The following is a 27,411-nucleotide window of genomic DNA, read 5'->3' on the forward strand; positions in this document are numbered from 1 at the left end:
ACACTCAGATTGATGTGTAACAGCCAGATTGATATGTGACAGCCACATTCATATGTGATGCCCAGATTGATGTGTAACAGCCAAATTGATATTTGACACCCAGATTTATATGTGACATGCAGATTGATATGTGACACCCAGATTGATGTGTAACAGCCAGATTGTTATGTAACACTCAGATTGATATGTGACACCCACATTAATTTTAACAGTCAGATTGATATGTGACACCCAGATAGATGTGTAACAGCCAGATTGATATTTGACACCCAGATTGATGTGTTACAGCCACATTGATATGTGATGCCCAGATTGATGTGTAACAGCCAGATTGATGTGTGACTCTCAGATATGTGACACCCAGATGTATATGCCAAGTGAAATCCTACTTTTTGGGCTCATTGCACACACACCCCCCCCATTTTATGCCAGTTGTGAACAGTAAATTATGCATCTTGTATTTTGTGGAATTTACTGATATGTTAGGGGATGCACTCTAACTTACGACTTGATTTTCTAACTTGATATAGCATTGGAAATTTCCAGAAGTTTCTGCAGCTCATGCATGAAAGAAAGCAAGTATTTGATTGGCTTGCAGTAAAGTTCCCCTTACCTAATTGCATCAGTTTGATACAAATAACCATGCAGAGCTCAATCAGTGTAACTTGCAAGATGCCACATGTTGTACTTGCTTGCTTATAAGTCAAGGCGAACTGCACAGGCCCAGATTTGCTGTCACATAATGTACCAACAGATGGGACGGCATATCTAGGTCTGTGTAGTTTGTTTGGAGTAATCAGTAGATCAAACATTATTATTATTCATTATCTTGTTAAAATACCAACTATTAATTGACACATGCTTTTCAGGATGTTTTTGTGTGTGTGTATTTTTTATTTTTAATGTAGCTTTAACAATTTTTCATTCATATTGCTACAATGTCTGCAGTGTTTATAGTGATGTCTAGCACTGAGGCATTATGCCACAGACAGGTAGCATCATGTCCCACCCAATCACATTATCCTGACACCAGGCCGACCAGACCTAACACTAACCTCATAATGCTTAGTGTCGTGTGAGGCAGCTGTTAGTACCATTTTTATAAATCTTTGGTATGACTCAGCAGGGCTTCAAAACCACAACCTCCCGCATCTGAGGCAGACACTCTAACCACTAGGCTACCGGAGTGGTCCAGGAAGTTTTTAGCCATGAGAACGCTTTAGACCACTCGGCCACTCGGGGCCCCTGTATATGTTGCCATCAAGTGGAAAGAGAGCATATTTTCTGTTGGCTCACATGCAGTCACTGCTCCCCCCCCCCACCTTGGGGACCTCAAAACAAGTCTCAGAAAAGTCCAACAAAGATCAAGACACATGTGCTTAGAAATGGATAATTTGAATGTGAGCTTTGACCAAAACACGGGTGTGTGGTTTTGAAGGCATGTGTGGTTGATGTGTGATAATAAGGTGTTCTGAATGAATATTGTAGTCAATTTTCAGTCTTAACCTTGGATGTGTTTTGAATTCAGGGCTAAATGAGAATCATGAATTATTAATATTTCAGAAAGGAATGGAAAACATGAGGAACAAGTTTGAAAGGTCTGAAAAGGAAAATGCAGATCTTCATAGAGCACTGAGTAGCTGCTTAAAGGAAATTGATCAACTCAAAGACGATAAAAGTATGAATCGACAGCAGTTTATATCTTTCTTTTTCAGGCATTAAGTTAAATCCTTTTTTGTTGAAAAATTTAGAATGTTATGCATTCACAAATAGCTCAATGAATGTATTACAACTTTAGAATGGTATGCATTCACAAATAGCTCAATGAATGTATTACAACTTTAGAGTGGTATACATTCACAAATAGCTCAATGAATGTATTACAACTTTAGAATGGTATGCATTCACAAATAGCTCAATGAATGTATTACAACTTTAGAATGGTATGCATTCACAAATAGCTCAATGAATGTATTACAACTTTAGAGTGGTATGCATTCACAAATAGCTCAATGAATGTATTACAACTTTAGAATGGTATGCATTCACAAATAGTTCAATGAATGTATTACAACTTTAGAATAGTATACATTCACAAATAGCTCAATGAATGTATTACAACTTTAGAGTGGTATACATTCACAAATAGCTCAATGAATGTATTACAACTTTAGAATGGTATACATTCACAAATAGCTCAATGAATGTATAACAGCTTTAGAATGGTATGCATTCACAAATAGCTCAATGAAAGTATTACAACTTTAGAATGGTATGCATTCACAAATAGCTCAATGAATGTATTACAGCTTTAGAATGGTATACATTCACAAATAGCTCAATGAATGTATAACAGCTTTAGAATGGTATGCATTCACAAATAGCTCAATGAATGTATTACAACTTTAGAATGGTATGCATTCACAAATAGCTCAATGAATGTATTACAGCTTTAGAATGGTATACATTCACAAATAGCTCAATGAATGTATAACAGCTTTAGAATGGTATGCATTCACAAATAGCTCAATGAAAGTATTACAACTTTAGAATGGTATGCATTCACAAATAGCTCAATGAATGTATTACAACTTTAGAATGGTATGCATTCACAAATAGCTCAATGAATGTATTACAGCTTTAGAATGGTATACATTCACAAATAGCTCAATGAATGTATAACAGCTTTAGAATGGTATGCATTCACAAATAGCTCAATGAAAGTATTACAACTTTAGAGTGGTATACATTCACAAATAGCTCAATGAATGTATGACAACTTTAGAATGGTATGCATTCACAAATAGCTCAATGAATGTATTACAACTTTAGAGTGGTATACATTCACAAATAGCTCAATGAAAGTATTACAACTTTAGAGTGGTATACATTCACAAATAGCTCAATGAATGTATAACAGTTTTAGAATGGTATGCATTCACAAATAGCTCAATGAATGTATTACAGCTTTAGAATGGTATGCATTCACAAATAGCTCAATGAATGTATTACAACTTTAGAATAGTATACATTCACAAATAGCTCAATGAATGTATTACAACTTTAGAATGGTATGCATTCACAAATAGCTCAATGAATGTATTACAACTTAAGGTAGCTTAGAATGGCATACATTCAAAAATAGCTCACCCCTTAATGTCCATATTATGGGCAGTTTTGGTAGTTCAGTGCTGTCTGAATTGCTCTGATTTCCCAATTTTGATGACAGCAAGACACAAAAATAAAAATTAATTCAATTAGACTTGCATCCAGCTTGGAAGACAAGAAAATTGTATAAATGAAAAAAAACAAGTGTGACAATAATAATGCTATATGCAGATAATAAAACCATCAAAAAGTTTGCTTTTAAATGGAAGATGATTGTACAGTTTAGGTCTGATGGAAGTGACATACTTTCCTTGATGTAGCTGCAAGAATTCATACCTTTTTGGGAAAAAATAAAATATTTTAAACATTCATGCTTGGAATATTAATACGGTGATGCATTTGATTGAACTCGAAGATGAAAAGGAATATTTGAAAATGTGCATTGATTGAAAATGTCTACTTATCAAAAATATGTATTTATTGAAAATGAGCTCTGAATCCATCATTTTTAAGGAAGTAAATCAAATCCAGCATACTTAAACATGTCTTTTCAGGTGCCACTTGCAAGTAAACTATATGAAATACTTCAGTTCTAGAAACTTTAAAATCCTTAAAAATCGTTAGAATCACTGGCCTTTTAAATACGTTGAACTTGACCCTGGTATCCCATCACATAATGTACCAGCAGATCAGGGTCAGTATTGTTGGTTTTACTGATCACTGCTAACAAGAAAGCATCATAGAACCTGATGTTTTGGCATGTTATGCAATTCAGATCGGAGTCTACCTTGCTTGGACTTGGACCTGACTTGTAAAATGATCCTTTTAGATACTGCATGCATCAGTACGTTCTTATCTCAACACATGCAGCTGAGGGTGAGACCAAAGAAATGCCAAAAATGTATCAAATATTTTGTTTTGCTTCCTGCAGTTTCTGTTCCCGTGTCTGCCAAATCTTGATCCTTGTGCACTCCCCCAGGCTTCATTTTTTTTCATGCCTGTGTTGCTGCTAGCAATGGCCAAAGCCAACAGATATGATAAAAACTGTAAGATGGCTATTAATGTCCATCATAAAACAAGATATCTGGCAATAAAAACATTCAAGGTTGGCCAAGTTGCAATGTAAAGTTTTTGTTGGCCGCTATTGTAATGTATTTTTGTGGTCAAAGTCATATCTGTAGCAATGAAGATTTAATTTATTTTGAGGTTGAATTAATGAGTAAAGAGGACATGTTTAGGGAAATTCATAATTTGTGAATTAAGCAATAATTTATTACATTTGGAATGAAAAGTAATTCGGAATAATGGGTATTTATTTAAGGAATCCTGGTAGATAATGTATGAACAGTAAGTTGAAGAAGAGCCAGGCTTGGAATGGCAAATTCCATTATGCAGGACATTTCATATTGACCAGATATTCAAACATGTTATTATTTTCATGAGTTACGTCAACAAATTATAAAATATCTATTACAATAATATCTTTCCAAGGAATGTATTATAGTATAGTACAGATGACAAAGTGAAGGTGGCGAAACTGTCAAATCAAATAAAATTATATGTTTTTAGCACTACTACGGCATTATATACTATTATTTTCTTTTCCTTTCTCGCTTTAAAATGTTGAATGTCCCCCATATCTTGTGGGTACTACATTTAAAGATAAACTGTTACATGTTAAAAAAAGGTGATAAGCCTAGTCTTGATTTAATTGCTTTATTTCTCATGCCAGGTCCAAAGTACAGGTTTTGAAGATTTAATATCAGTATGTACTATGATTTGAAGTATACTATTAAAGTGAGACAGTTGTTACTCATTCTGTAATACTAAACATTTTCTTGATTTTTCAGCCGTTTTATATCAAGATACCATTCAGGCCAAAACAGAGTGTCAAAATTACAGAGATCGGTGGGCACAGGTTCAGATGGAAAAAGATGACTTGATCAAACAGTTACAAGATGCGAAAGATATGCTTGCTGAAATGGAATGTTCAGGTCTTTTACTTCACCTGTCTTTCTGTGTATTCATCTATCCGTTCATCCATCCATCCATTCTGCCATCAAGTAATTAACGTCTGTATCTAAAGTCATCAGGAGGCAAGGGTGATATTAAAATTTTGACCTATATTTTTTCGTTGACTTCAACAGCTGTTTAAAACGCAGTATAATTTATGTTATTGAATTAAATTTAATGTGGGTTGAAGTTTAAACTCATCAAAATGTTGAATGTGTCATCATTCCAGTTTGAAACCCATCCAATTTTGTGCAAGTATTGTATTGTAATTTTTATATATTTTCCAATATGAATGTGCTAAAATAAACCTCATCATAACTGTATACCACATATAGTCACTTATAAGTTGTCAGTCTTCACACAACAGAGATCCTGATCTGCCATAGCATAATGCACATGCAGATCAAGGTACATGCTGTTTTTTCTACTGATTACTCCCAACAAACTGCACAGACACAGATCTGCCAATGCATTATGTGACAGCAGATCTGGGTCTGTGCAGCTTGCAGTTGGACTCATAAGCAGGGAGATATGGTAGTCAACAATGTGTTAGAAGTACCATTAAAACACTAAACTTTGTGAAGAATTGTAACCTGGTTAAATGTTGTTCCTTTTAAATGACATTTTGAAGAAGGGGAATTTTAGCAACTGTAGGATACCATCAGTCTTGGACGTGCAGTTCCATATTATTATAAATACTTAAGGTAAAAATGTAACCTTGAACTGCAGTGGTGTAAAAGGGTGATACAAGACCACTGTGTCAATCTGGATGACTTTGTCAGTTTGCACAAGTCAAATAATGGAGGATTGCAATTAATTGGGAATATAATTACTGTATAATTGGAATTGTTCTATAACGGCTAATACATCAGACTGATAGGTCAATAATAATATTAAACAGTAAAATTCTGTGTGCTAATTTCATGCTACTAGAGTGAAATCTTTTCTGTGTGTGTCATAGGTTTGGTCATCACTCATATTGCTTAAGCATATATGTTATATTTCTCTAGTATGTACAGAAATGTCAAATGTTTCGTTTTTTTCCATACTGGGAACTTTCAGATTAAGAATTTCATTGATTGAAACTTCAGTTGGTATTAGTCTTGATGTAATGAAAAGGCCTTGATCAGGTTAGAATTTTACATATCTGTTGCAAAATTTAAACAAATCATGTGGCAAAATTTAAATCATGTGGCAAAATTTAAATAAATCATGGCATTTTAGCTTTGCGCCTTACCCTTGCATATTTCTTCATTTGCACCATATCGTTGACGACATCATTTTATATGGACGCTTTTCATGGATGTTATTTTAGGAAATTGCATTGCATGAAATGTATGCAGGAGTTGCAAATCTCTAAACATTCACTGACCCAGCTAAGTACCAAAATCTTGCTCGTCTAGCTTGTATACAGATATTAAAGTTGACAATATTAACGTCCCAAACTTGATTGTGTGAAGTGTTGTTTCTCTTTTGAATACATTTCTTACTCTCAATACAAAGAAGCTCTGCTTCCTCTACAATCCAGTAATTCCTTCCCATTGATTGCCTCCCATTACCTCTGCTTGGTGGTTGATTCCAGGGATTTAGCATTTGCTGGATATGTCTTTGATCATATCCCATACTGCTCATCAGTCAGCAAATTCGGGGTGGGTATTTAATAATTGCAATCATTATTTTGATAGTTCTGTAAAATGTTTGGTTGTTGTGGTGCTCATTATTGGTTGTTTATTGTTGGGCACATTGTATATATTTTCACTCTTTATGTGTGGTTATTATTTTATTTGAACATTTACCAATATTTTGTCACTCCTGTAATTTCAGTTCAACAGTTTCTTTCTAAGTGTTCTTCTGCTATTGTTATTGTTATATGTGAACACTTTTGGGCTATTATTTCTGATTTTTCTTGTTGTCATTGTAATTTCAGATTAGCAGTGATTACATTATATGCCTAAGTCAGCATGGACACAGAATATATGTCAAAGTATTCATCAACTTCAAAAGTGCAATGTATGTTTGAAGAGGTCAGAAGGAATCTGGACCTTAATTTTGCATAAAAGCTTGAAGAGACTGGTCCAGTCTTGATGTGTACAAAGTGACATACCTCCAATAGTGACTTGTAGTTAAAGACAGAGTGATCTCCTTATTTTGAAAGTCCTCCATCTTATCCAGGCATGGCCTTCAGCCCTGTAAGTCTGGACGTATGGGTTATTTGTTGCCATCCCAGTCTGTCCAGCCATTTGACTGACTGTACCATTTGACTGGTGACCAAGTTATGTCACACTGCCGAACTGTGTGATGTACATACCGGCCTTACTATGGTATACGAGTGAGATGGAGATCAATTGAGTCGATCCTTTTATTCCTCCACACATTCCATCAAGGCAAATTTTGAGCTGATCGTCAGCTGTCCCTGTATCCATACCTGTTGACTGGTGACTAACCATCCAGCTGACAGCCTAAACAAACATGCAGCCATTTGTCCGGCACACTTTCTGGTCACAATTTCAGCCGTTTATACTGGGAAGATAAGCAGCCAGTTTAACTGTTGGGTCAATTATTTATGGTATACCAGCAAGCCCTACCTATTGTCTAGTGATCAGAAATCTATGTCTCATACCAGCTAACTGTTCCTTTGTATGTGGAACCATATTTTGACCGATCCATCAGCATTCTGCATGAGTGTTTCCAGAGCCAGTCAACAGTTGTACACATTGTCCAGCCTTCAAACATAGCTGACTGCCCAGCCAGACGTCCAGAACATTCTTCAGCCATCCATACCAGAAAGACAAGCCACAGCATGTGCTGCAGTGCTGATCCATTGCAGAGATACTATGACAGACTTTGTGAATGTGTCATTACTTTGTGCATGCCTCCAGTAATGTTCTGCATGGATATGGAGTAAATGCCTGATGAGGGTAAACCTCTCAGATCCAACAGTAGAACAGATTAGGTTTTAAAGTTGTGTCAAGGAATGTATTATTATGTGTTGCTGACTTCAAAATGCCCATCACTATCAACTATGAGCCAAGCCTATAAAATGAAGGCTTCAGTAGACTTGGAAGACAAGGATGAACATTCAGTCAGTGATGATAAAATTCAGCGTCACACCATCTTTGAATAATATCCATGATTATGGCATACTTTTCTGAAGGCCAGCTTCCATTGGCATTTTGTCACATTCACCGCTGAGCTTCCAAAATTTGATAAAACATTGTGGGGTGAAAATAACGATTCTGTGGTTTTGTAAGGTTTTTAGGAGTGTTTTCTATCCCACCTTTAAACCTGTTGTAATATTCTGGTAGTGTCTTCCACATAAAATCTACCAATGATAAAACTTTTTGTGACAAGTTGGAATCACCAACTTCCCACATTTGTATCAGGTCCTGGACCTTGGGTCATTGATGCACTGTCAGTCAGTTCAGAGGGGTTTTGGACCCTTGATTGTTTGCACCCCCCCAATGGTTTTTGTACTGAAAATAATTTTTTTTTTAAAGTTGATGTGCCAGAGCTTAATGCTAATTATGATAACACATTACAGGTGGGATAAATCATGGGTGAACAATTTGCTTGATCTGGCAGTGGACATTACTAGCGAAATCCTGGTGAAGTCAAACCTGCTCAAGCAGCTGCAGTTAGCTGAATTATTTTCTATCAGACCTGCTTTCCAAGTCTCCCACCCTGTTTCCTAAATGGTGTCTTGAATGGGTTTTAATATGGCTTTACTCAGATCAGCTTGAATGGGTTTTAATATGGCTGTACTCAGATCAGCTTGAATGGGTTTTAATATGGCTGTGCTCAGATCAGCTTGAATGGGTTTTAATATGGCTGTGCTCAGATCAGCTTGAATGGGTTTTAATATGGATGTACTCAGATTAGCTTGAATGGGTTTTAATATGGCTGTGCTCAGATTAGCTTGAATGGGTTTTAATATGGCTGTGCTCAGATCAGCTTGAATGGGTTTTAATATGGCTGTGCTCAGATCAGCTTGAATGGGTTTTAATATGGCTGTGCTCAGATCAGCTTGAATGGGTTTTAATATGGCTGTGCTCAGATTAGCTTGAAGGGGTTTTAATATGGCTGTACTCAGATTAGCTTGAATGGGTTTTAATATGGCTGTACTCAGATCAGCTTGAATGGGTTTTAATATGGCTGTACTCAGATCAGCTTGAATGGGTTTTAATATGGCTGTGCTCAGATTAGCTTGAATGGGTTTTAATATGGCTGTACTCAGATCAGCTTGAATGGGTTTTAATATGGCTGTACTCAGATCAGCTTGAATGGGTTTTAATATGGCTGTACTCAGATCCTCTTGATCCTCTTGGCCAATAACTCAGTGAAGCTGCAATCATACAAGAAGACATGCTTTTTAATAGCTTTAGCTTCAGAATGCAGAGTGAGTGGGTTGCATGCCCTTTCAATGGATTAAACTATCTCCATGTCAGGTCAGATGGATCTATGGTCCTAATGAAGCAACCATGCTTGGTAGCTAACATTGGTTGGTGTCAGCAGGCAGTCAGAGAGTGGTCATATGCTCTCTTTCTTTGATTCATATCATGGCAAGATGCTGCCCATGTTCTTAAGCATTACTTGATATACATAGAGAAAAGGTCTAATTCTGGGTGAATCATGGGATACAGGATGTAACATCATAATCCCAAACATCATGGGCAATATGCTGGCTGTACTCTGAAGCCTCAGAAAATAGATAAGCCTCAGTAGAATTTCAGCTTATTAGATGAGAGTGACCTCTGCAATCTTTGTGTTCATTTGTAACATTTGGACTTAATAAAAGCTGTGAGCTGGCATGCACAGACATGGTCCAGTGGCTGTGTCTAGGACGACTACCAGGCCCAGTTAATTTTAGCATCACATCATGGGAATGGCTTTAGCACTTTTGCTGGATTCACCTGTAATTTTTATTGGTAAGAAGAAATAATTATTTTCTTCTCATCTGTGTATAGTTACCACCTGTTTTAGGACCATTGGTTGTGCTGTGGGGAGAGCTGTTATACCTAAATATAGGGAATCCAGTCATTCATGCTTGAAGGGTGCTTACTTGTCTCCTCTTACTGCCTATTCTTCCAATGTTAATGTGATCAGGAAGTGTATTCAAAAGAAAAAGCAGATGTTAAAGAAAATTTTGTTTCTCCAAGAATATGTACCTTATTAATGTACTGTAAAACCCTCTCACACATCTTGGCAAATGCGAGCATTTTTATCTTGCTGCAGTTGTTGGATTTGAGAGGTAGTGGAGCTTCTTTTCTAGCAATAATATGATCAGAGGACATAATTTACTAAAATGTTTATTTTTCTAGAAATTATTTTGTGACTCTTCTTGTACCAGTTATAAGTAATTACAAATTTAGACCAGTCTGCTCTTCCTTTAGTAGACATTTATTAGTACTGATGACTGATATTGAAGTACTTGAATAATCAAAGTTTTATCAAAAGGTTTGGAAACAAACCTCAGTATAAAATATGGATTTTCATTGAACAAAGTCAGTAATATTCTTATAAGAGAAAATAAAGAGAAACACTGGTCAGTCCTGAATCAGCATTAGCCTGATAAGATGAGTAACTGGAAAATTCATTCAAGCACTGGTAATTTTTACTCCCCATTTTGAGTTGGGCACAAGTTTTTGGTCACTGATATAACTGTACCTTTCCATGGGATTTTTGTATTATGTCCATGTAATTTCTAATGTTGCAAATCATAAGTATGATCTTGACTGTAATTTCTGATGTAACCTCTTAACTAATTTCTAATGTAATATCATAAATATGCTTTTGACTGTAATTTCTGAGTGTGTAAGAAAGTAGCTATGCCCAGTAATTGTTACAATACATTTCTGTATCACAGGAAAGCCACAAAGGATCTCGGAACCAGGTTTACCAAAACTTCCTCCAAAGCCTCCGCATGAAATATATGTAAGTAAATTGCAAATAATGCTTAGGACTAGAAAATTCTCTGCAGTGGACAATTTTATAACATTGTACAAAATATAATGATTTTTATTCCAAGGCATGACAGTGGAATGAACCATAAGGTGAAATCACAGCAAGGGAAAATATGTTTTTGACTTGTGTCCTTTTCTTTGATTTGTATCTTTGACTGGAGTATAGCTTTCGAACCAACGAAGATATTTTGATGATGTTTTAACCATTTATATATGATAGTGTCACATACTGTAGCCATGCCCCCCCACCTCAAGGTCAATATCGTAGTAAAGGAAAATATAAATCGGTGACTTCAGTTAGTGTACGGCAATAGGTTTTGAACCATTGCAGATATGGTAGTGATACTTTAGCCTTTTATAGGTCTTGACCTGAGAGCATCTAGTGTATTCATAGTCACACAGCTGCCTCAAGGTCAAGGTCAGAATAGTGGATAATGGCAGGTTGTGTACTGTTTCATTATCCAGGCTGTCACATTTTAACTGTGACAGATACTTTGCTTAGACTGGGTCCACACCATAAAAATGCCCTACAAAAGTCATTAGTAAGGAAAATGTCACAACAGGCATGCCTGACATTTGCAGTAATCTTGATAAACATTAAGCCCAATGTTGAAGTTTTTGTTTCCTAGCATAATTTCATTTCAAGAAATCTTGTCTTCTTGTATATTGGTTAGATTTTTCCTTGCATAAGTGGGAGCATTCCCAGGGGAAAATAGTTCATTGAGCTATATTTTCATTGTTAGCACAGTTACTTAGAAACTGCTTGATTTAGGAAAATAGAATTAAGTGGACCCTGTATATGCATGCCTATATAGATAAAATTTTGAGGCTACATCAGCTGTTTTTAGCTCACCTGGCTGTGAGGCCACGTGACCATCTATTATGACATGCTGTCTATCATGTGACATTTGCCAACAGTGCTATTTTAAACTTCTTTTAAAGCTACAGTACAGTTTCAGCTAAATTTAGCAGGGAGCATTCTCTCGCAAGATCATTCAGCTTTGTACAAATTATGGTGATCTGCCATCAAACATAGCTGTCATATCTAAAAACACCACAGAAATATCTTTAAATGGTTTCTTTTTCAAATGCATGTTACTTAGTTTTACAGATTTGCCAAGACAGCATCCAGGCATAAAAGGCTTTCATTTTTCACATCATATGACACTGATCTGCTATCAAGTATTTCCATGGATGTGAATTGAAAATCCTTATAATAAGTTCCACAAATATAATTCTTTAGAATTTGACTTAATTTGTCAAAAAGCGTTCTGGCATGAATGGCTTCAAAGTTTAAGAAAAGATGCTGGTCCACCATCATTCTGGTATTCAGTCCTTCCAATATTAAATGGTGCTTATTCACGATCGAACAGGGATTAAAATACAGTCACTTGAAAAGTTTGAAGCAATTTCGCAATAATTCAGTCTGCTGAACAGGAACAGTTTTCAATAGAAACATCTCACTGATCTAGATTACTTAGTGTATTTGACAGTTTCAGCCAGGTGAGCAATCTAAGACCATCTTGAGTCTCTTGTTTCATGTGTTATCCATAATTTGCACTTTTTATTACTTTAATTTTTTGGCTGAAAACCTTTTCAGCACAGTTACTCAGCAATCACTTGAACAATATAAATAAAATTTAATAACCTGTTTGTATACCCAAGATTCTATTACCATTAAAACTAATTTTGCAAAAAATTTTATTTGACTTTTTTTGTGTGCATGTTTTCAATGCAGTATGGACATGCCTGAGTTAAGAAAATAAATGAGCATATTTTTTGTTTTTAAGTATTGTCTTTGTTACTTGAAATTGATTTGAAATTCAGTACAACACTTTTATCTTTATTTCCAAACTTTTGTGGTCCATCTTTTCAAATAGATATGTTGTCAGAAATTAATTTTTGTCCTACTCCATCATTGAAATTTTTTTTTTATGTTAGTATTAGTGTAGCTTAATTTTTGCCTAGTTTCTTTTTTTTGTGGAAAATTTAGCAAACTCGTTCATAAGTGCCATATAACAGAAGAAATGTTTTCATTCTAATTTACATGTTAAAGGCGAAATTCTTGAAGGAAGTAAAGCCTGAAAAGAATCTGAATCTACCTAATCGGAGTGAAACAAACTTCCAAGCAAAACTCAGCATTCTGGAACATGACTTACAAGAAGAAAAACAGAAGAATGAGGAATTGATGGAGCAATATGAACAACTCAGGAGCGAGTTGGATGAAAAAGAAAGGGAGCTTAGAAAGGTAGGCAATAAAATCTGTTATTTGCAAGAAAATTCATTTTGTTTTTGGTGCACATAGTTTTTGTAAATGTGCAGTTAAAAAAAATTGAAGCAGTTTTATTAAAATTTAACCATCTTCATCAGACATGTAGTTTCTGTTGGAAAGATCATATAACCACTCTGGATTTGTATGGTGTCCTTTTTTTAATTTTTAAGCAGTGGAGAACATTTAGTAATTTAATGATCTCAGCATGAGATTGGAAAAATAAATTGCATGAGAAACTGTCGTGAGCTGAAATATATGAGGCCAGCATTGTTATATCTTGGGAACCTTGGCAAATAGACGTGATATACATGTACTGTCTTTTCCCTCAGTTTTAAGATACTGTACATTTTTTCTTTCAAATTTGTAATGCCTCTTTAGTTTTTGGACTGTTTTGGTAGATAATTTATTATTTATCCTAGTTTTCAACCATGTGAAATTGAATCATTTACTGTTTGCATGAAGAAACAGATAGATAACATGGTCATTTAGTTGATGTTAAACCATATCTTTATTTTATTTTTATCTCCCCCTTCCTCCCTCTCCAGCACACATCTTGCCACTGAGCTTCTTGATTTTTCCTTTTTGTCCACCAGTACATCCTGTTATGAATGCCACACAATGTAAACAAATAAAATGTAGCATTTTTTAAAGCAAAATTGGTATGAATTTATTACCAGAATTGACCTGATTAGATTTTGATGCCTTTAAGACATTTGTATTGTTTTAAACACATTTTAAAACTTTTTAGGACATGTAGCTTGATGCATTAAGCAGAACTACCCAAGGTAGCATTGTTTTATGCGAACTGTTATCTTTAAAAGTCAGATTCAAGTGCAAACTGCACAGACCCAGATCTGCTGGCATATTTTTAGATGACATATCAGAGTCTATGTTATTTGCAGTTGGACTTGACTTGGAAGGGTGTACACAGTATACAACTTATATTTGGCATTTAATTTTATATGCAGACATATATGGCATGGTTGAAGTTTGATGCCATTATTGAAATTTTGCGAATTTGTCTTGGTGTTTGAACTTTTAGGACTTGAACATTTTGTGTGCAGTGGCATCATGCATGTTTTACAGACATAAATTTAGATTAAAACCTTAAAATTCTGAAAAAATAGATTTTTTTGTTTTTAATGTTGTAATTTAAAAAATGAGCACAAGAATTGCATCAGGTGCCTTTGAATATCATCATCCAAAGCTTTCTTGTATATCTTGGGGCAAAGTACAGCAAATTACTATCTCTTACATTTCGTTTTATGCATTTCTCTTAATTGCAAGTTAGCACCAACTAATGCATCATAACATTGAATTAAGTGTTGAAAATCATTTGAATCCATTCCTTGTAAATTCTGTCACAGCAGTTTATGATGGCCATTGTTAATGCTCAATCTATTTTGTAAAATCAAAATAAAAGTACTCTTTAAAAACTGTTGATTGCCTATATGTTTAATAGTGTGCAGTGGTCATGGTGAACATTAGGGTCAGCTTGTGTTAGCATTGTAAAATACTTTTATTAATAATCCCTGTTATTGTCATACAAGTGAAGAAAAACAATCAATAAAATATAAAAGAATACATTATATTTATATAGTATTCCTTATTTCCCTAAGTTATAATATGGCTCAATGTCGAACTCTTTGAATTCAGATAAATGATATCCTTTGTTTCTTCTCTTCCCCATATATTTTGATTGCCACATTGAAAGCCCTTCTGTACTAATTGTCCTACGGTAATTCAGCACCCTATATGTCAACCTGTTTCTTAACTTACAATTGATTCTGTTCATTGTAGGGAATGACATTTCACATTCTAAAATATTGAGCTAAAAATATATTACTGAATGTCCAAAATGGTACAAAAAGTACATTAATCCTAATTAAGATTTGTTTTTAAATAACGATGACAGAATAACTAATATGATACATATTCCAATATATCAGTGTGTTTGCCGTTGTTTAATTTTTTTTATTGAATCTGTGTCAAAGAGTTAAAATATTGTCCAGAAGTTTAAAGTGTTTAATTGACCTGTTGTAGACACAGGAAGCACCAGAGCAATGTAGACATAGTTTGCAGAATGATGTAGGTACAAATCCTCAAGACAGGCAGTTCTATTTTAACACCTATATAAAGGAGAAGGAGCAGAAAGAGCTGCCATATTTTCATGTTCTGTTGTGATTCTAGCACAATTTACACAGCATAATGAGAATTTGAAAGTGGCACCATTGTCTTGGTGAATATGTTTCAAAAATGTCTTTTTATTGGCTGGGGCACATTATTTGTATATTTTTCAAGTGGACACTGCATTACACAATGCTATAATAAGTCAACTTTTTATATTTTGAGTGCTGAAAATTCCCAAAATGAAAATGTACAGTTTGCAAAAAAAAGAATGTATTGAATTTTCTGTTACTCATTGTTATGAAAAAATACACTTTTGTTAATTCTCAAGACTGTTCAAATGACATTCAATTACAAACCAATAATATTTTAGATTTTATTTATAGATTTCTATTGCATATTAAGGCAGCAGTCAGACATGGATCCCATATATAACAAATTGAATAATATATGCTCATTTAGTAATTTAGAACTCCAGTTTAGATGTGAGAGCAGAGTCACAAAGAAATCTGTATATATTGTGTTTCTGTTATGTTCAAATTATTATCATGGAGCAAAGTTGTACTGGTGTCAGAATGTCATGAGCAGGGTTGTGCTGGTGTCAAACTGTCATGATCATTATTGTACTGGTGTCAAAATGTCATGAGCACGGTTGTACTTGTGTCAGAATATGAACAAGGTTGCACTGGTGTCAAAATATGGAGCAAGGTTGTAATGGTGTCATTATCATGAGCAAGGTTGTACTAGTGTCAAAATATGAACAGGGTTGTACTGGTGTTAGAAGATCATGAGCAAGGTTGTACTGGTGTCAAAATATTGTGAGCAAGGTTGTACTGGTGTCAAAATTATAATGGAGCAAGGTTGTACTGGTGTCAAAACATAGATCAAGGTTGTACTGGTGTCAGTATTGTGAGCAAGGTTGTGCTGGTGTCAAAATTATAATGGAGCAAGGTTGTACTGGTGTCAAAACATAGATCAAGGTTGTACTGGTGTCAAAATATGGAGGAAAGTGGTACATGTGTCAGACTGTCATGAACTATGTTGTACTGGTGTCAAAATGTCATGGAGGAAAATGGTACTGGTGTCAAAATACATAAATATTTTTGTACAATTTACTGTGTAGCTTTTGCACCTTATCCATCTCTGATGCATCAGAGTGTCAAGAAATTGGACTGCAGTTGTACTCCACATCTTTATTTGTATTCCTAGCAGTATTCCATTAAAGAGAAACAAGTACTTGTAAATTAAGATGGCTTTAAACAATCTTTTTCACCTTTCTTTTCTTCTTTCTTCTTTTTTTTTACCTTGCACACAGGCTCACAAGTTTAGATTGATACCACTGTGGATTTCTGAGAAACTCATTAAAGTCATATTTTGTTATTTATTAAACCTGAATATTGCTATTTGAAAGTGATTCAATTAAGCAATAAGTACAAGAAAGATGAGTGAATAGACTAACTTGTTTACCAAATATGCTTGCTATTAATTTAATTTCATCTGCAAACAACATAGACCCTGATCTGCCATTGCATAATGTGCCAGTAGGTCAGGATGTACTTTGTTCTGCTGATTACTCTTAAGAAGCTGGAGTCAGACCTGCCGACACATTATATAGTAATTCATCTGGGTATGTGCAATTTATTGTTAGTTCTGACTTGTACATGAGTATAGATTGTACTTATGAAATATAATAAAAGATTTAAACATTTTGTGATCAAATCTTTTCAAACTCTTTTATTTATCAGTATCCATGTAAATTCAGGAAATTAAACTACAAAGGGCATAAGAGTGAGGATTCACTAGAGATTTATTAATAAAATTTTGTTATAGTGGATTCTTCTCATATTGTCACAGTATGTTTGAAATAAATATAAGATGCAGAGCAGAATCTTCAACTTCATGTAACATTGTAAATATTATGTGGGGGGGGGTATTTAATTAGTTCTGAATGTTGGTGTGCTGTACAACAAGTTCTTAATTAGTGAACAGTGTATCAGTCAATTCCCTAAAGGTACTCCCCATGCACCTCTATGCACTTTCTCAGTCTGATTATCGAGTTATTAAAATGATGTTTTTTATTCACTCTTGGCATGTTGTTCATGCAGTGTAAAGCTGCACAACAGTACAGTGGCTTTCACATCTGCCACTCAGTGAATTGTTGATAATAGGATTCAATAGAAACAGTCACTTGGAGCCAAATCAGAGCTCTATGGAGAATGTGGAAAAGTTGTGGATGCTGTGGTCTTTTGGAAAATTAGTGATGACGGTGGACTTCATTGTGGCTACATTGTCATAGAAGAGATGGATACCTCATGTACCAGAATGCAGAAAGGTTGTTCAATCATTTTGTTTTGTGCAAGTTTTGGTAACACTTTGGAAGCATGAAAATGTCTGGTAATAAGAGTAGAGCCAGGCACTAGTACCTGGATGTCCAGGCCTTTTGCTTCAAAATATAAATTGCATAGCCTGAGACTCGAACCCACGCAGACAGAGGTGAGATGGCAGTGATTCATGACAGAGAGTGCTTTAGACCACTCGGCCACTTAGGGCCCCCTCAAAATTATAGCTTAGGACAAAGATTTACATCCATAAATTTATCCAAGCTGGCCTTGATATAGGATGGAGAGTACCCTATAAGTGCCTGGATTTTACAGTACACTCTTTGCTCAGTAGCAGAATTTTTGTCCTTTTTTGATTTTTGATACTTTTTCGTCACTGTCATTTACCTATGCTATGTCAAATGCATTTATCTGCAGTTGTTGCTGCATATTTTACATAATTTTTATTATGTCTGTCAATTGGTATTAAATTTGCTGACAAGTTCTTTGAAACAAAAAGTTGTAAGAAAATATTCAGAACTTACAAAATACCCCTTGTATGTAGCTTTCAATGAATTACAAAGGTCTGACATAATTCTAGCTCAGTTGGTGTGGTGCTTGTTGGAGAAAGCAGTTTGATTGCCACATGAGGTGCAATCATATTTCTTTTAAATTTACATTTTTATATTTGTTTAATTTTAATGCAAACTTATTTCAGCTCTAATTTTTTTAAAACTTGAGACATTTTCAAGTTCACTTATAATTTTGGGACATATGTATTGTTGACTCCTAGCATCCTGTTTTCTTCCTTTTTTTACATTTTTGAATCTTAATATACAACTTGATGGCATAAAAATGATAAATATATTGATGCAAACATTTTTAATTTGCTGACAAAATTTAAGGATTTTTTATGTGAAAATAAATACATGGAAATTCTGTACATTTGTAATGTTATTTTAATCTTCGATCAGCATGCTGTTAACTTGGCAACCAGTACATCAGCACAGAAATGAAATAACACCACCATATACATATAATACACAAAATATCAAGACAATTGGGAGTGGGGGTGTCAGTAAGTAGCCATTATTGGGTAGCATCCTTTCAGTTCTTCAGTTACAATATGTACTAGCTTATAAGTTAATTTCAGCAGTAAGCAGTATATACCCTGATATGTCATTATGTGATTACTGCTAACAAACTGCATAGCCCTAGATCTGCCATTATATAATTACTGCTAATAAACTGCATAGCCCTAGATCTGCCATTATGTGATTACTGCTGACAAACTGCATAGCCCTAGATCTGCCATTATGTGATTACTGTTAACAAGCTGCATAGCCCTAGATCTGCCATTATGTAATTACTGCTAATAAACTGCATAGCCCTAGATCTGCCATTATGTGACCATTGCTAACAAACTGCACAGCCCTAGATCTGCCATTATGTGATTACTGCTAATAAGCTGCATAGCCCAAGATCTGCCATTATGTGATTACTGCTAACAAACTGCATAGCCCAAGATCTGCCATTATGTGACTACTGCTAACAAACTGCAGTCCTAGATCTGCCATTATGTGATTGCTGCTAACAAACTGCATAGCCCAAGATCTGCCACTATGTGAATACTGCCACCAAACTGCATAGCCCTAGATCTGCCATTATGTGATTACTGCTAACAAACTGCATAGTCCTAGATCTGCCATTATGTGATTACTGCTAACAAACTGCATAGCCCTATATCTGTCATTATGTGGTTACTGCTAAGAAACTGCACAGCCCTAGATCTGCCATTATGTGATTACTGCTAACAAACTGCAGAGTCCTAGGTCTGCTATTATGTGAGTACTGCTAACAAACTGCATAGCCCAAGATCTGCCATTATGTGATTACTGCCAACAAACTGCATAGCCCTAGATCTGCCATTATGCGATTACTGCTAGCAAACTGCATAGCCCAAGATCTGCCATCATGTGATTGCTGCTACCAAACTGCATAGATATCCCTAGATCTGCCATTATGTGATTACTGCTACCAAACTGCATAGTCCTAGATCTGCCATTATGTGATCACTGCTAACAAACTGCATAGCCCTAGATCTGCCATTATGTGATTACTGCCAACAAACTGCATAGTCCTAGATCTGCCATTATGTGATTACTGCTAGCAAACTGCATAGCCCAAGATCTGCCATTATGTGATTACTGCTACCAAACTGCATAGATAGCCCTAGATCTGCCATTATGTGATTACTGCTACCAAACTGCATAGTCCTAGATCTGCCATTATGTGATCACTGCTAACAAACTGCATAGCCCTAGATCTGCCATTATGTGATTACTGCTAACAAACTGCATAGCCCTAGATCTGCCAGCACATTATGCAATGGCATATTTGGGTCTATGCAGTTCACAGTTGGATCTGACTCAAAAGCAATGTATGTAGAGTAGGTTCATTTAAGCACATTTGATTGGAGTTTTACATGTAGAATGGATGTTCATTAGGTACACCTCTGTTATGCTCATAGTTCTTTGTTACTTGCATGATGAAGCCCATTTTTATGCTTGAATATGTCATTTCAAGTTGCATTATGTGGTATAAACAGTTTTTATAAAAATAAAAAAAAGCTGAACAGAATTGCAGCATTGTACAAAAACATCCCTATATTATGTTATGATGTTGTCCACCCATTCAGCCATATGTACATCTGTCTGTATGTTCCTATTTCATTGTAGTGTGTTCATAGACTCAAAAATGTAGTGTTTAAATGGTAATATTTGCATATCATTATTTCCCATATTTTTTCAAGATATCTTCAAAAAATCCATATTTTTCAACAAAGCCTTTTCTTATTAGAACAAATGTCCTATGAAATCTTTATAATTCTGAAGTAAAAAAAATGGCTTGAAGCCCTAAAGAATACTTGGTTTAGTTTCTCACTCAGTGTTACTTGAAGACATTTTGAACTTGCAACTATGATTCAATTCTTTAATAACCAGGACATATGGGTAATCAGAAGAGGTGGATATTCTTTATGTTGGCTACTTAGGAAACAGACTGGGACAAAGTTGTTATCAATTCTGGGCCTCCAATTAGCAGTTGTAGGAGGGAATATTTAGCTTGGACCAGGGACTTAGCATCCTGGAGAAGGAAAGCAATGCAATAGTAACAGGTAAAATATTATGTAATTAAAGTAAGTTTCCCTCCCCCCCCCCTTTCATTTTTGTATTTTATTGCACTATCAGGACACAGACTTATTGGAACATATCTCATTATAAGACTCCCTCATTCATAATGTGTCAAGTTTCATGGACATCATTATAAAGAAGGAGCAGTGTATTGTTCTTACTATATATACTCACTTATAAGTCGAGTCAGACTACAAACAGGAAAGATCCTGATCTGCCATAATATAATGTACTTGCATATTGGGGCCAGTGCTGTTTCTTCTGTTGATTACTCCTAACAAACTGCACAGGCCCAGATCTGCTGGTGCATTATGTGATGGCAGATCTGGATCTGTGCAGTTTGTAGTAGGGCTCATTTTATAAGTGAGTATATACGGTACTTTATTGCCTGCATGATTTCTGTTCCATTGAAGGATACATTTTCACTTTTTAAAGATCATGTAATTTATTCAAAATATTTTGCATCTGGGACCTCAGTTTCAAATTATTTGTAACATTTTTTTTTTGTTTCTTGACGAGATTGGACTGTTAGGTCAATCTCTGGAATGTTTTCTACAGCGATGATTTTTGGTTTTATTATCCCCACAGGCAAACAAAAATGTAGCTCGTCATGGCCAACAACTTCAGAATCTGCAGAACAGTCTAGATGACGCAAAAGTGCAGAAAGAGAGATACTACCAGAATATCCTTACACTGGAGGAAGAAAAGATGAAGGTTTGTTTTTTATTGAAGCATATTTTTGTTTACATTTAATCTTTTGTATGTGCGGGTGGGAGAAAATAATATTAGCATGTGTGTTGCTACAAGCTTGGATGTCTTAATGTATTAAGTCCCAAAAATTGGTAATGTTTCTAGAGTTAATTATTTTTAATTGGTTTTAAAAGTGACATTGCTGTCTAGATTATCATGAACAGTTTTCCAAGTATGCAGGAATGAACCTGTCAATCCTTCCAGCTAGAACTTTGCACTTGGAAGAGACATTTTGATGAAACTTCATCCGTACATACATCATGGGCTTTGAAAACACATAAGTGAAACACTGGCTATAAATTGAGCACATGTTGCATACCATGGTCAGGCCTCAAGTTCAGAGATGCAGGTTATTACAAAGGGGGGTGTGATTTTGTGTCCAGACTGTACTTTTGTCATGATTTTGTTATATTACAGATATGGCCTGTCATTGTAGCCATTATGACTATGTTCTTAAAGTAAGTAATAGAAATGAGTGAGAAGCAACAAGTGTTGTAAAATTCAACAAAAACAAAACCAAGTGTATATTTAAAAAAAAGAACTTGCAGTGTTGCAAATTAAATCCCAAATAATCCTAGAATTACTAACGCAAGTCCTGGTTAATAAAATTCTGGATTATCTTGAACGGTATTCCAAATAATTTCCAATGCTGAAGATGTAGTGGCCAGTACTCTCTAATGTACTAATGTACCTATTTGTTGTAGTCTGTAATGCACTAATGTACCAAAAGCCTGAATTGTATTGATGTACCAACAGTGTTTTGTTGGATCCCAGTAATATAATCCAAGGTTTTCTTGTCTGAATTCACTGAGTTAATGCCTCCTTCCAAGAATATTGTTGACCACTTTGTATTCCAGAGAAGAATAATTTGAATTATAAATAAATTCATTCAAAATCAAGCTAAAAACAAAACAGTAATACAGCTGATTCTGCTCAGGTGATATCTCAAGAATAAATGATTTTCCCAGTAAACAAGATTGTAAAGCCCTCTACTTGACATTGGTCACATTAGCATTTTCTATTTTAAAAAATTCTCAATGGAAATTTTCATTCTAGTAGATTCTGTTACTAATATGATGATAAAGAACATGGTAAACACAATGTCCTGGACTCATACCAAGGTAAATATGTTTACTTTTATTGATAATGATCCTAATATTAAACCCACACTCATAAAGAAAATATTAACTATGTATTGGTTGTTTACAAAATTAAAATAATGGTTCTGGTCAACAAGACAATGGACTTGATTTTGGACAAGGTCAGCTACAGAATGCAATTCTACATAACCCACAGCATATAAGGAATAAAAACCCTAGCAATTAAATTAAATATACATAACAGCAGCTCGATTGCCTACCAAATATCTTTGTTGAAACTCATCATAGTTGGTTATTAACCATGTGTGCAATTTTTGGCTCACTACTGTGAGGTCAGATGTATATAAATGTCAAATATAGTGACGTTTTATTGTTTACTATGGCCAGATGTTACTTATTACATGATTAATCTGTTATTTCGTCTCCAAATACATTACCTAATCATAATACCTTAAGAAAACAACTACTGTCTTTCAAATCCAGCCCTCTCAGGCCAGAATGTTTTAGCTAAGTTAAATCTTGCACAGAAAAATAAGTTACTGGTTACCAAAATGTGTTCATGTGATGTATCAAAGTGGTAGCACTTTTTGCAAGTGAAAATAAAGGTTTAGAACCAGACTTGGATTTTGTGTTTTAGAGTCAGGTGGTAAATATGATAGAGGCACAGTCTGGAACCAGATGCTTTAGATGTGACACAGTATGTTGTTTGGTAGCGGCAGTTTGGAACTGGAAGTAAGTAGTGTGTCAAGTGGTCGGATGCAACACACTGTTGTTTTGTAGTGATACAGTATGTTATTGTGTCATGTAGAATTATTTCAACATCCAATCGACAGAAAATCTACAAAATGGATGAGAATATGTGATTTCAAAGTGATACATATTTTTACAACTATGTGGTTAAAAACTAAGTAACAGAAAGAAGCAAAACCAACAGGTTTTGTAAAACTTAAGAAAAAGTTTAATTATCAAAGGAAAATGTGAGAAGAACTTGAATCCAAAATAATCTTCTATGAAAGTCCAAAAGAATTAAAAGTTCCATATAAATTTAAAAACTGGAAATGTACTGGTCTGCCAAGATTGTCAAAATGGCATCATCTAAAACTCCTTTGAATAATTTACATTAGTTAATGAGCACTTTCTTTTTCCACCGAACAGTCCAAACAGATCTTTTTAATCTTGAATAATATCTCTAAGTACAATATAAAAAAAGCACATCTGCAGACTTACAACAGGAGCACTATAAATGAAGATGACTCCAAAATTGGAAAGAATCTCATTGCTTAGTTCTTTCCTTTTATACACCTTCTGTTGTAACAGTGTTTCACATTATACCCCATGTGACAGAACCTTCTACTTATTTCGCCTCAAAATTTCCTATTCATGTGACCTAGCCCAACCAGTGGGAAGTTACTGAATTTTTCTAAAACAGTCCAAACCCCATCAGCCAATTTGAATTAATCCAAAGGTGCCATTAAGTCTTATTATTGAGATTATTATTCATAATTATCAACATGTATGTATGCATCTGTTTATAGATCTTATGTAATTTCATGCTCTTAACAGAATTTGACCTGTGTAAATTGTCCTTTGTTTATCATTTTTCAGTATTGCTATTTTCAGCTTGTTTGGATCAAGTTTGAATGGGATGTTCCTTACGATATGTCCTGTTAGGAATATTTATGCAACAGTGTCATCCTTAATGGGAAGCCTGTTTTCAGCTTCTTTAATTTGACTCAGCCAGTTTTTATCCCTCTTCGCAAGCCAAGGTTCCAATAACCCTATCTACGCCTTGGTGGATAGAACAGCTATACTGGTGCTTTGTCCTAGCAACATCTATTGGATTTCATGTGTTGCCTCCCTTAGTATATTAAGCCCACTAACCAATAGCTTTGTGCACTGTACATCAGCCAAAAACAGTGGAGGCAATTGACCTAAAATGGATACTTTCAATTGTGAGTCTAACTTCAAAAGTATCTCTATGTACCAAAGGGAAGCCATTACAGGTGTATTTGAGTGAAAGGTATTTGTGTAAACATGGGATGGCAGTGGAAAATTGTTTATTTATCAGTCCATTCAAGTTATGTGCTCCCCTTAACTTGATCACGTAGGAACAGTGTTCAAGTTTTAACAACTTAATTTTGATTGGATGCAAAGGCTTGCCACCGCATCCAGTGAAAAATCACAGACCCAAAGCACAGAAATGTCTGTTCGATACGCTGAGTTGTAGATAGTGTTATCGGAACCTTGGCTAGCGAAAATGGTTTTTATCAAACTTGGAAGGAATGTTTCTTTAAGTTGGAACATAATACTCTGACAGAATTGTTTCTGGTGGTGGGTGTCTCCTTATGTGTGACTTGAATAGCGTTTCTGGTGGAGGGTGTCTCCTTATGTGTGACTTGAATAGCAACCGGATGAAGAAACGGTTCTTGATTTCTTCTCTTGAACAGTTGAACCAGTTTTCCTCAAACCTGATAGGAATAGTTCTTTCGTTATATTAACCAGAATTTGTCTGGGTTGGAACACATCAGCAATGTTGTGGCTTCTATTGCAACCAGATGGAAAAGTTGTTTTGGATTCTTCTTTAGCACTGAACATAGTAAAAATGTTCCCAGAGTTGTGTTTGGAATGGCTCCCCTAGCAATGGTGTGGCATTTGATAGAAAAACCTACAAATGATTCTCGTCTTTCATCAAGTACTGCTGTTAATAGCTAAGATATGAAAATATCTTTATATAATGACTTACAAAAACTGCCAGACCATATTGATAGAACCTAGTCATGAACATCTTTCACATTCACATGAAAGATGACAATATAATATTTAATTGAGTTAAAGTTATTCTGCCTTTTCATGTCCATTGACCCACACCCTTTAATATTATTATTATTATTATGATTATTATTATTATATCATATATTTTGTTATTATTTAGCTCGAGTCTTCACGTAGTGAGGAACACAAGAAATATAGGGAAGAAATTACAAAGACATCTGATCTCTTCAAGGCAAACCACCAGCTGAAGGCTGAACTAGATGAATATAAAGAGAAATGTTACAGACTGGAACTTCAGTTGAGAACCTCATTTGTAAGAAACAGTTTATAAATAGAAGGTTTTACCTTTGATAGACTTTCTGTGATGCATGACTCAGAGAAAAAAGTATTATTACTCAGTGAAGCGTGACTCAGAAATACTACCAAATAAGTATTAATACTCTGATAGCTTTCAGGCAGGTTTTATGTGAAAAATATTTAGATGTAAGGCAAGGTTATCTACTGTTAACATTATTTTCATTCCCATTTAAGTTGAAGTTCAACATCAGATGATATAGTTGAAAACTTATTGATAGTAAAACTTTGAACAGCGATGACTTTACAGAATTAGACCACAGTGACCATTTGTGATTCTGAAGCTTCAAAAATGAGGTGCTGGTGTACTATGTGACACTGTTTATCACCCATTTGGCAAATTCATTTTGACATATTAGCAATGGAAAATGTAAAATCCTTCGTTTTGACATTTTAGCAAATTGAAATGTTGGCAGAACCTTGATTTTGGGATATTAGCAAGAGAACATTTTAGGAAAATTACTATTGTGCAGAAGTGTACATTTATAGTGGTACTGTATAATGCAGATTAATCTTGATCCATTGGAGACAGGGATTTTTGTATGTTTAATACTTTTTTATTAATTTTGAATTTAATTATTATGGAAGATGATTGCAGTCCCTATGAGGGAATAGTTTGAGGGCAAAACCTGCATGATCAGCATCAGCATTATTGATGTTCTTTAAGGGTTTTATACCTTTTTTTGACAAAAGTGAAGTCTTACTATACTATGTAAACAAAAATGTGAAGTCTTCTAGCATACTATACCATGTAAACAAAAATGTGAAGTCTTCTAGCATACTATACCATGTAAACAAAAATGTGAAGTCTTTTAGCATACTATACCATATAAACAAAAATGTGAAGTCTTTTAGCATACTGTACCATGTAAACACAGAAGTTGAAAGTCTTCTGGAATGCTGTACCATGTAAATACAAAAGTGAAGTCTTCTAGCATGCATTACCATGTAAACACAAATGAAATGTTTGATTGCTCAATTCCAACAAAAGGAGGTTTACAATCTGCAGATAATATTGATCACCTCTAAAAAAGAATGTGTTGTTTGTAACACAATTATTGGTAAAAAGCAGTAGAAAAAAACACATATTTCTTGATTCAATATCCAGATTCCATCTACTTACTTGTTACTTTAACAATATACAAATTTCACCTACTCACTTATTACTATTGTAACATCCAAATTCCAACTACTCACTTGCTACTATAGTAACATCCAAATTCCACCTACTCACTTGTTAATATAATAACATCCAGATTCCACCTACTCACTTGCTACTATAATAACATCCAAATTCCACCTACTCGCTACTATAATAACACCCAAATTCCACCTACTCACTTGTTACTATAGTAACATCCAAATTCCACCTACTCACTTGTTACTATAATAACATCCAAATTCAACCTACTCAGTTGTTACTATAGTAACATCCAAATTTCACCT

General features: G+C 34.8%; 1 protein-coding gene across 1 annotated transcript in view; it reads left to right on the forward strand.

Moving 5' to 3' along the window:
- The window catches only part of LOC149803695 (uncharacterized), a 180,334-nt gene that overhangs the window by 61,142 nt on the left and 91,781 nt on the right, over nt 1–27,411 (forward strand). Inside the window, exons 5-10 of the mRNA XM_089953483.1 lie at nt 1,564–1,678; nt 4,959–5,102; nt 10,985–11,052; nt 13,138–13,329; nt 21,578–21,703; nt 25,772–25,924. Coding sequence (XP_089809609.1) covers nt 1,564–1,678; nt 4,959–5,102; nt 10,985–11,052; nt 13,138–13,329; nt 21,578–21,703; nt 25,772–25,924 — 798 coding nt within the window. The remainder of the gene's footprint in view (nt 1–1,563; nt 1,679–4,958; nt 5,103–10,984; nt 11,053–13,137; nt 13,330–21,577; nt 21,704–25,771; nt 25,925–27,411) is intronic.

This window comes from Sinohyriopsis cumingii, chromosome 3 (assembly GCF_028554795.1).
Source record: "Sinohyriopsis cumingii isolate HCF-2022 chromosome 3, ASM2855479v2, whole genome shotgun sequence".
Classification (NCBI taxonomy): Eukaryota; Metazoa; Mollusca; class Bivalvia; order Unionida; family Unionidae; genus Sinohyriopsis; species Sinohyriopsis cumingii.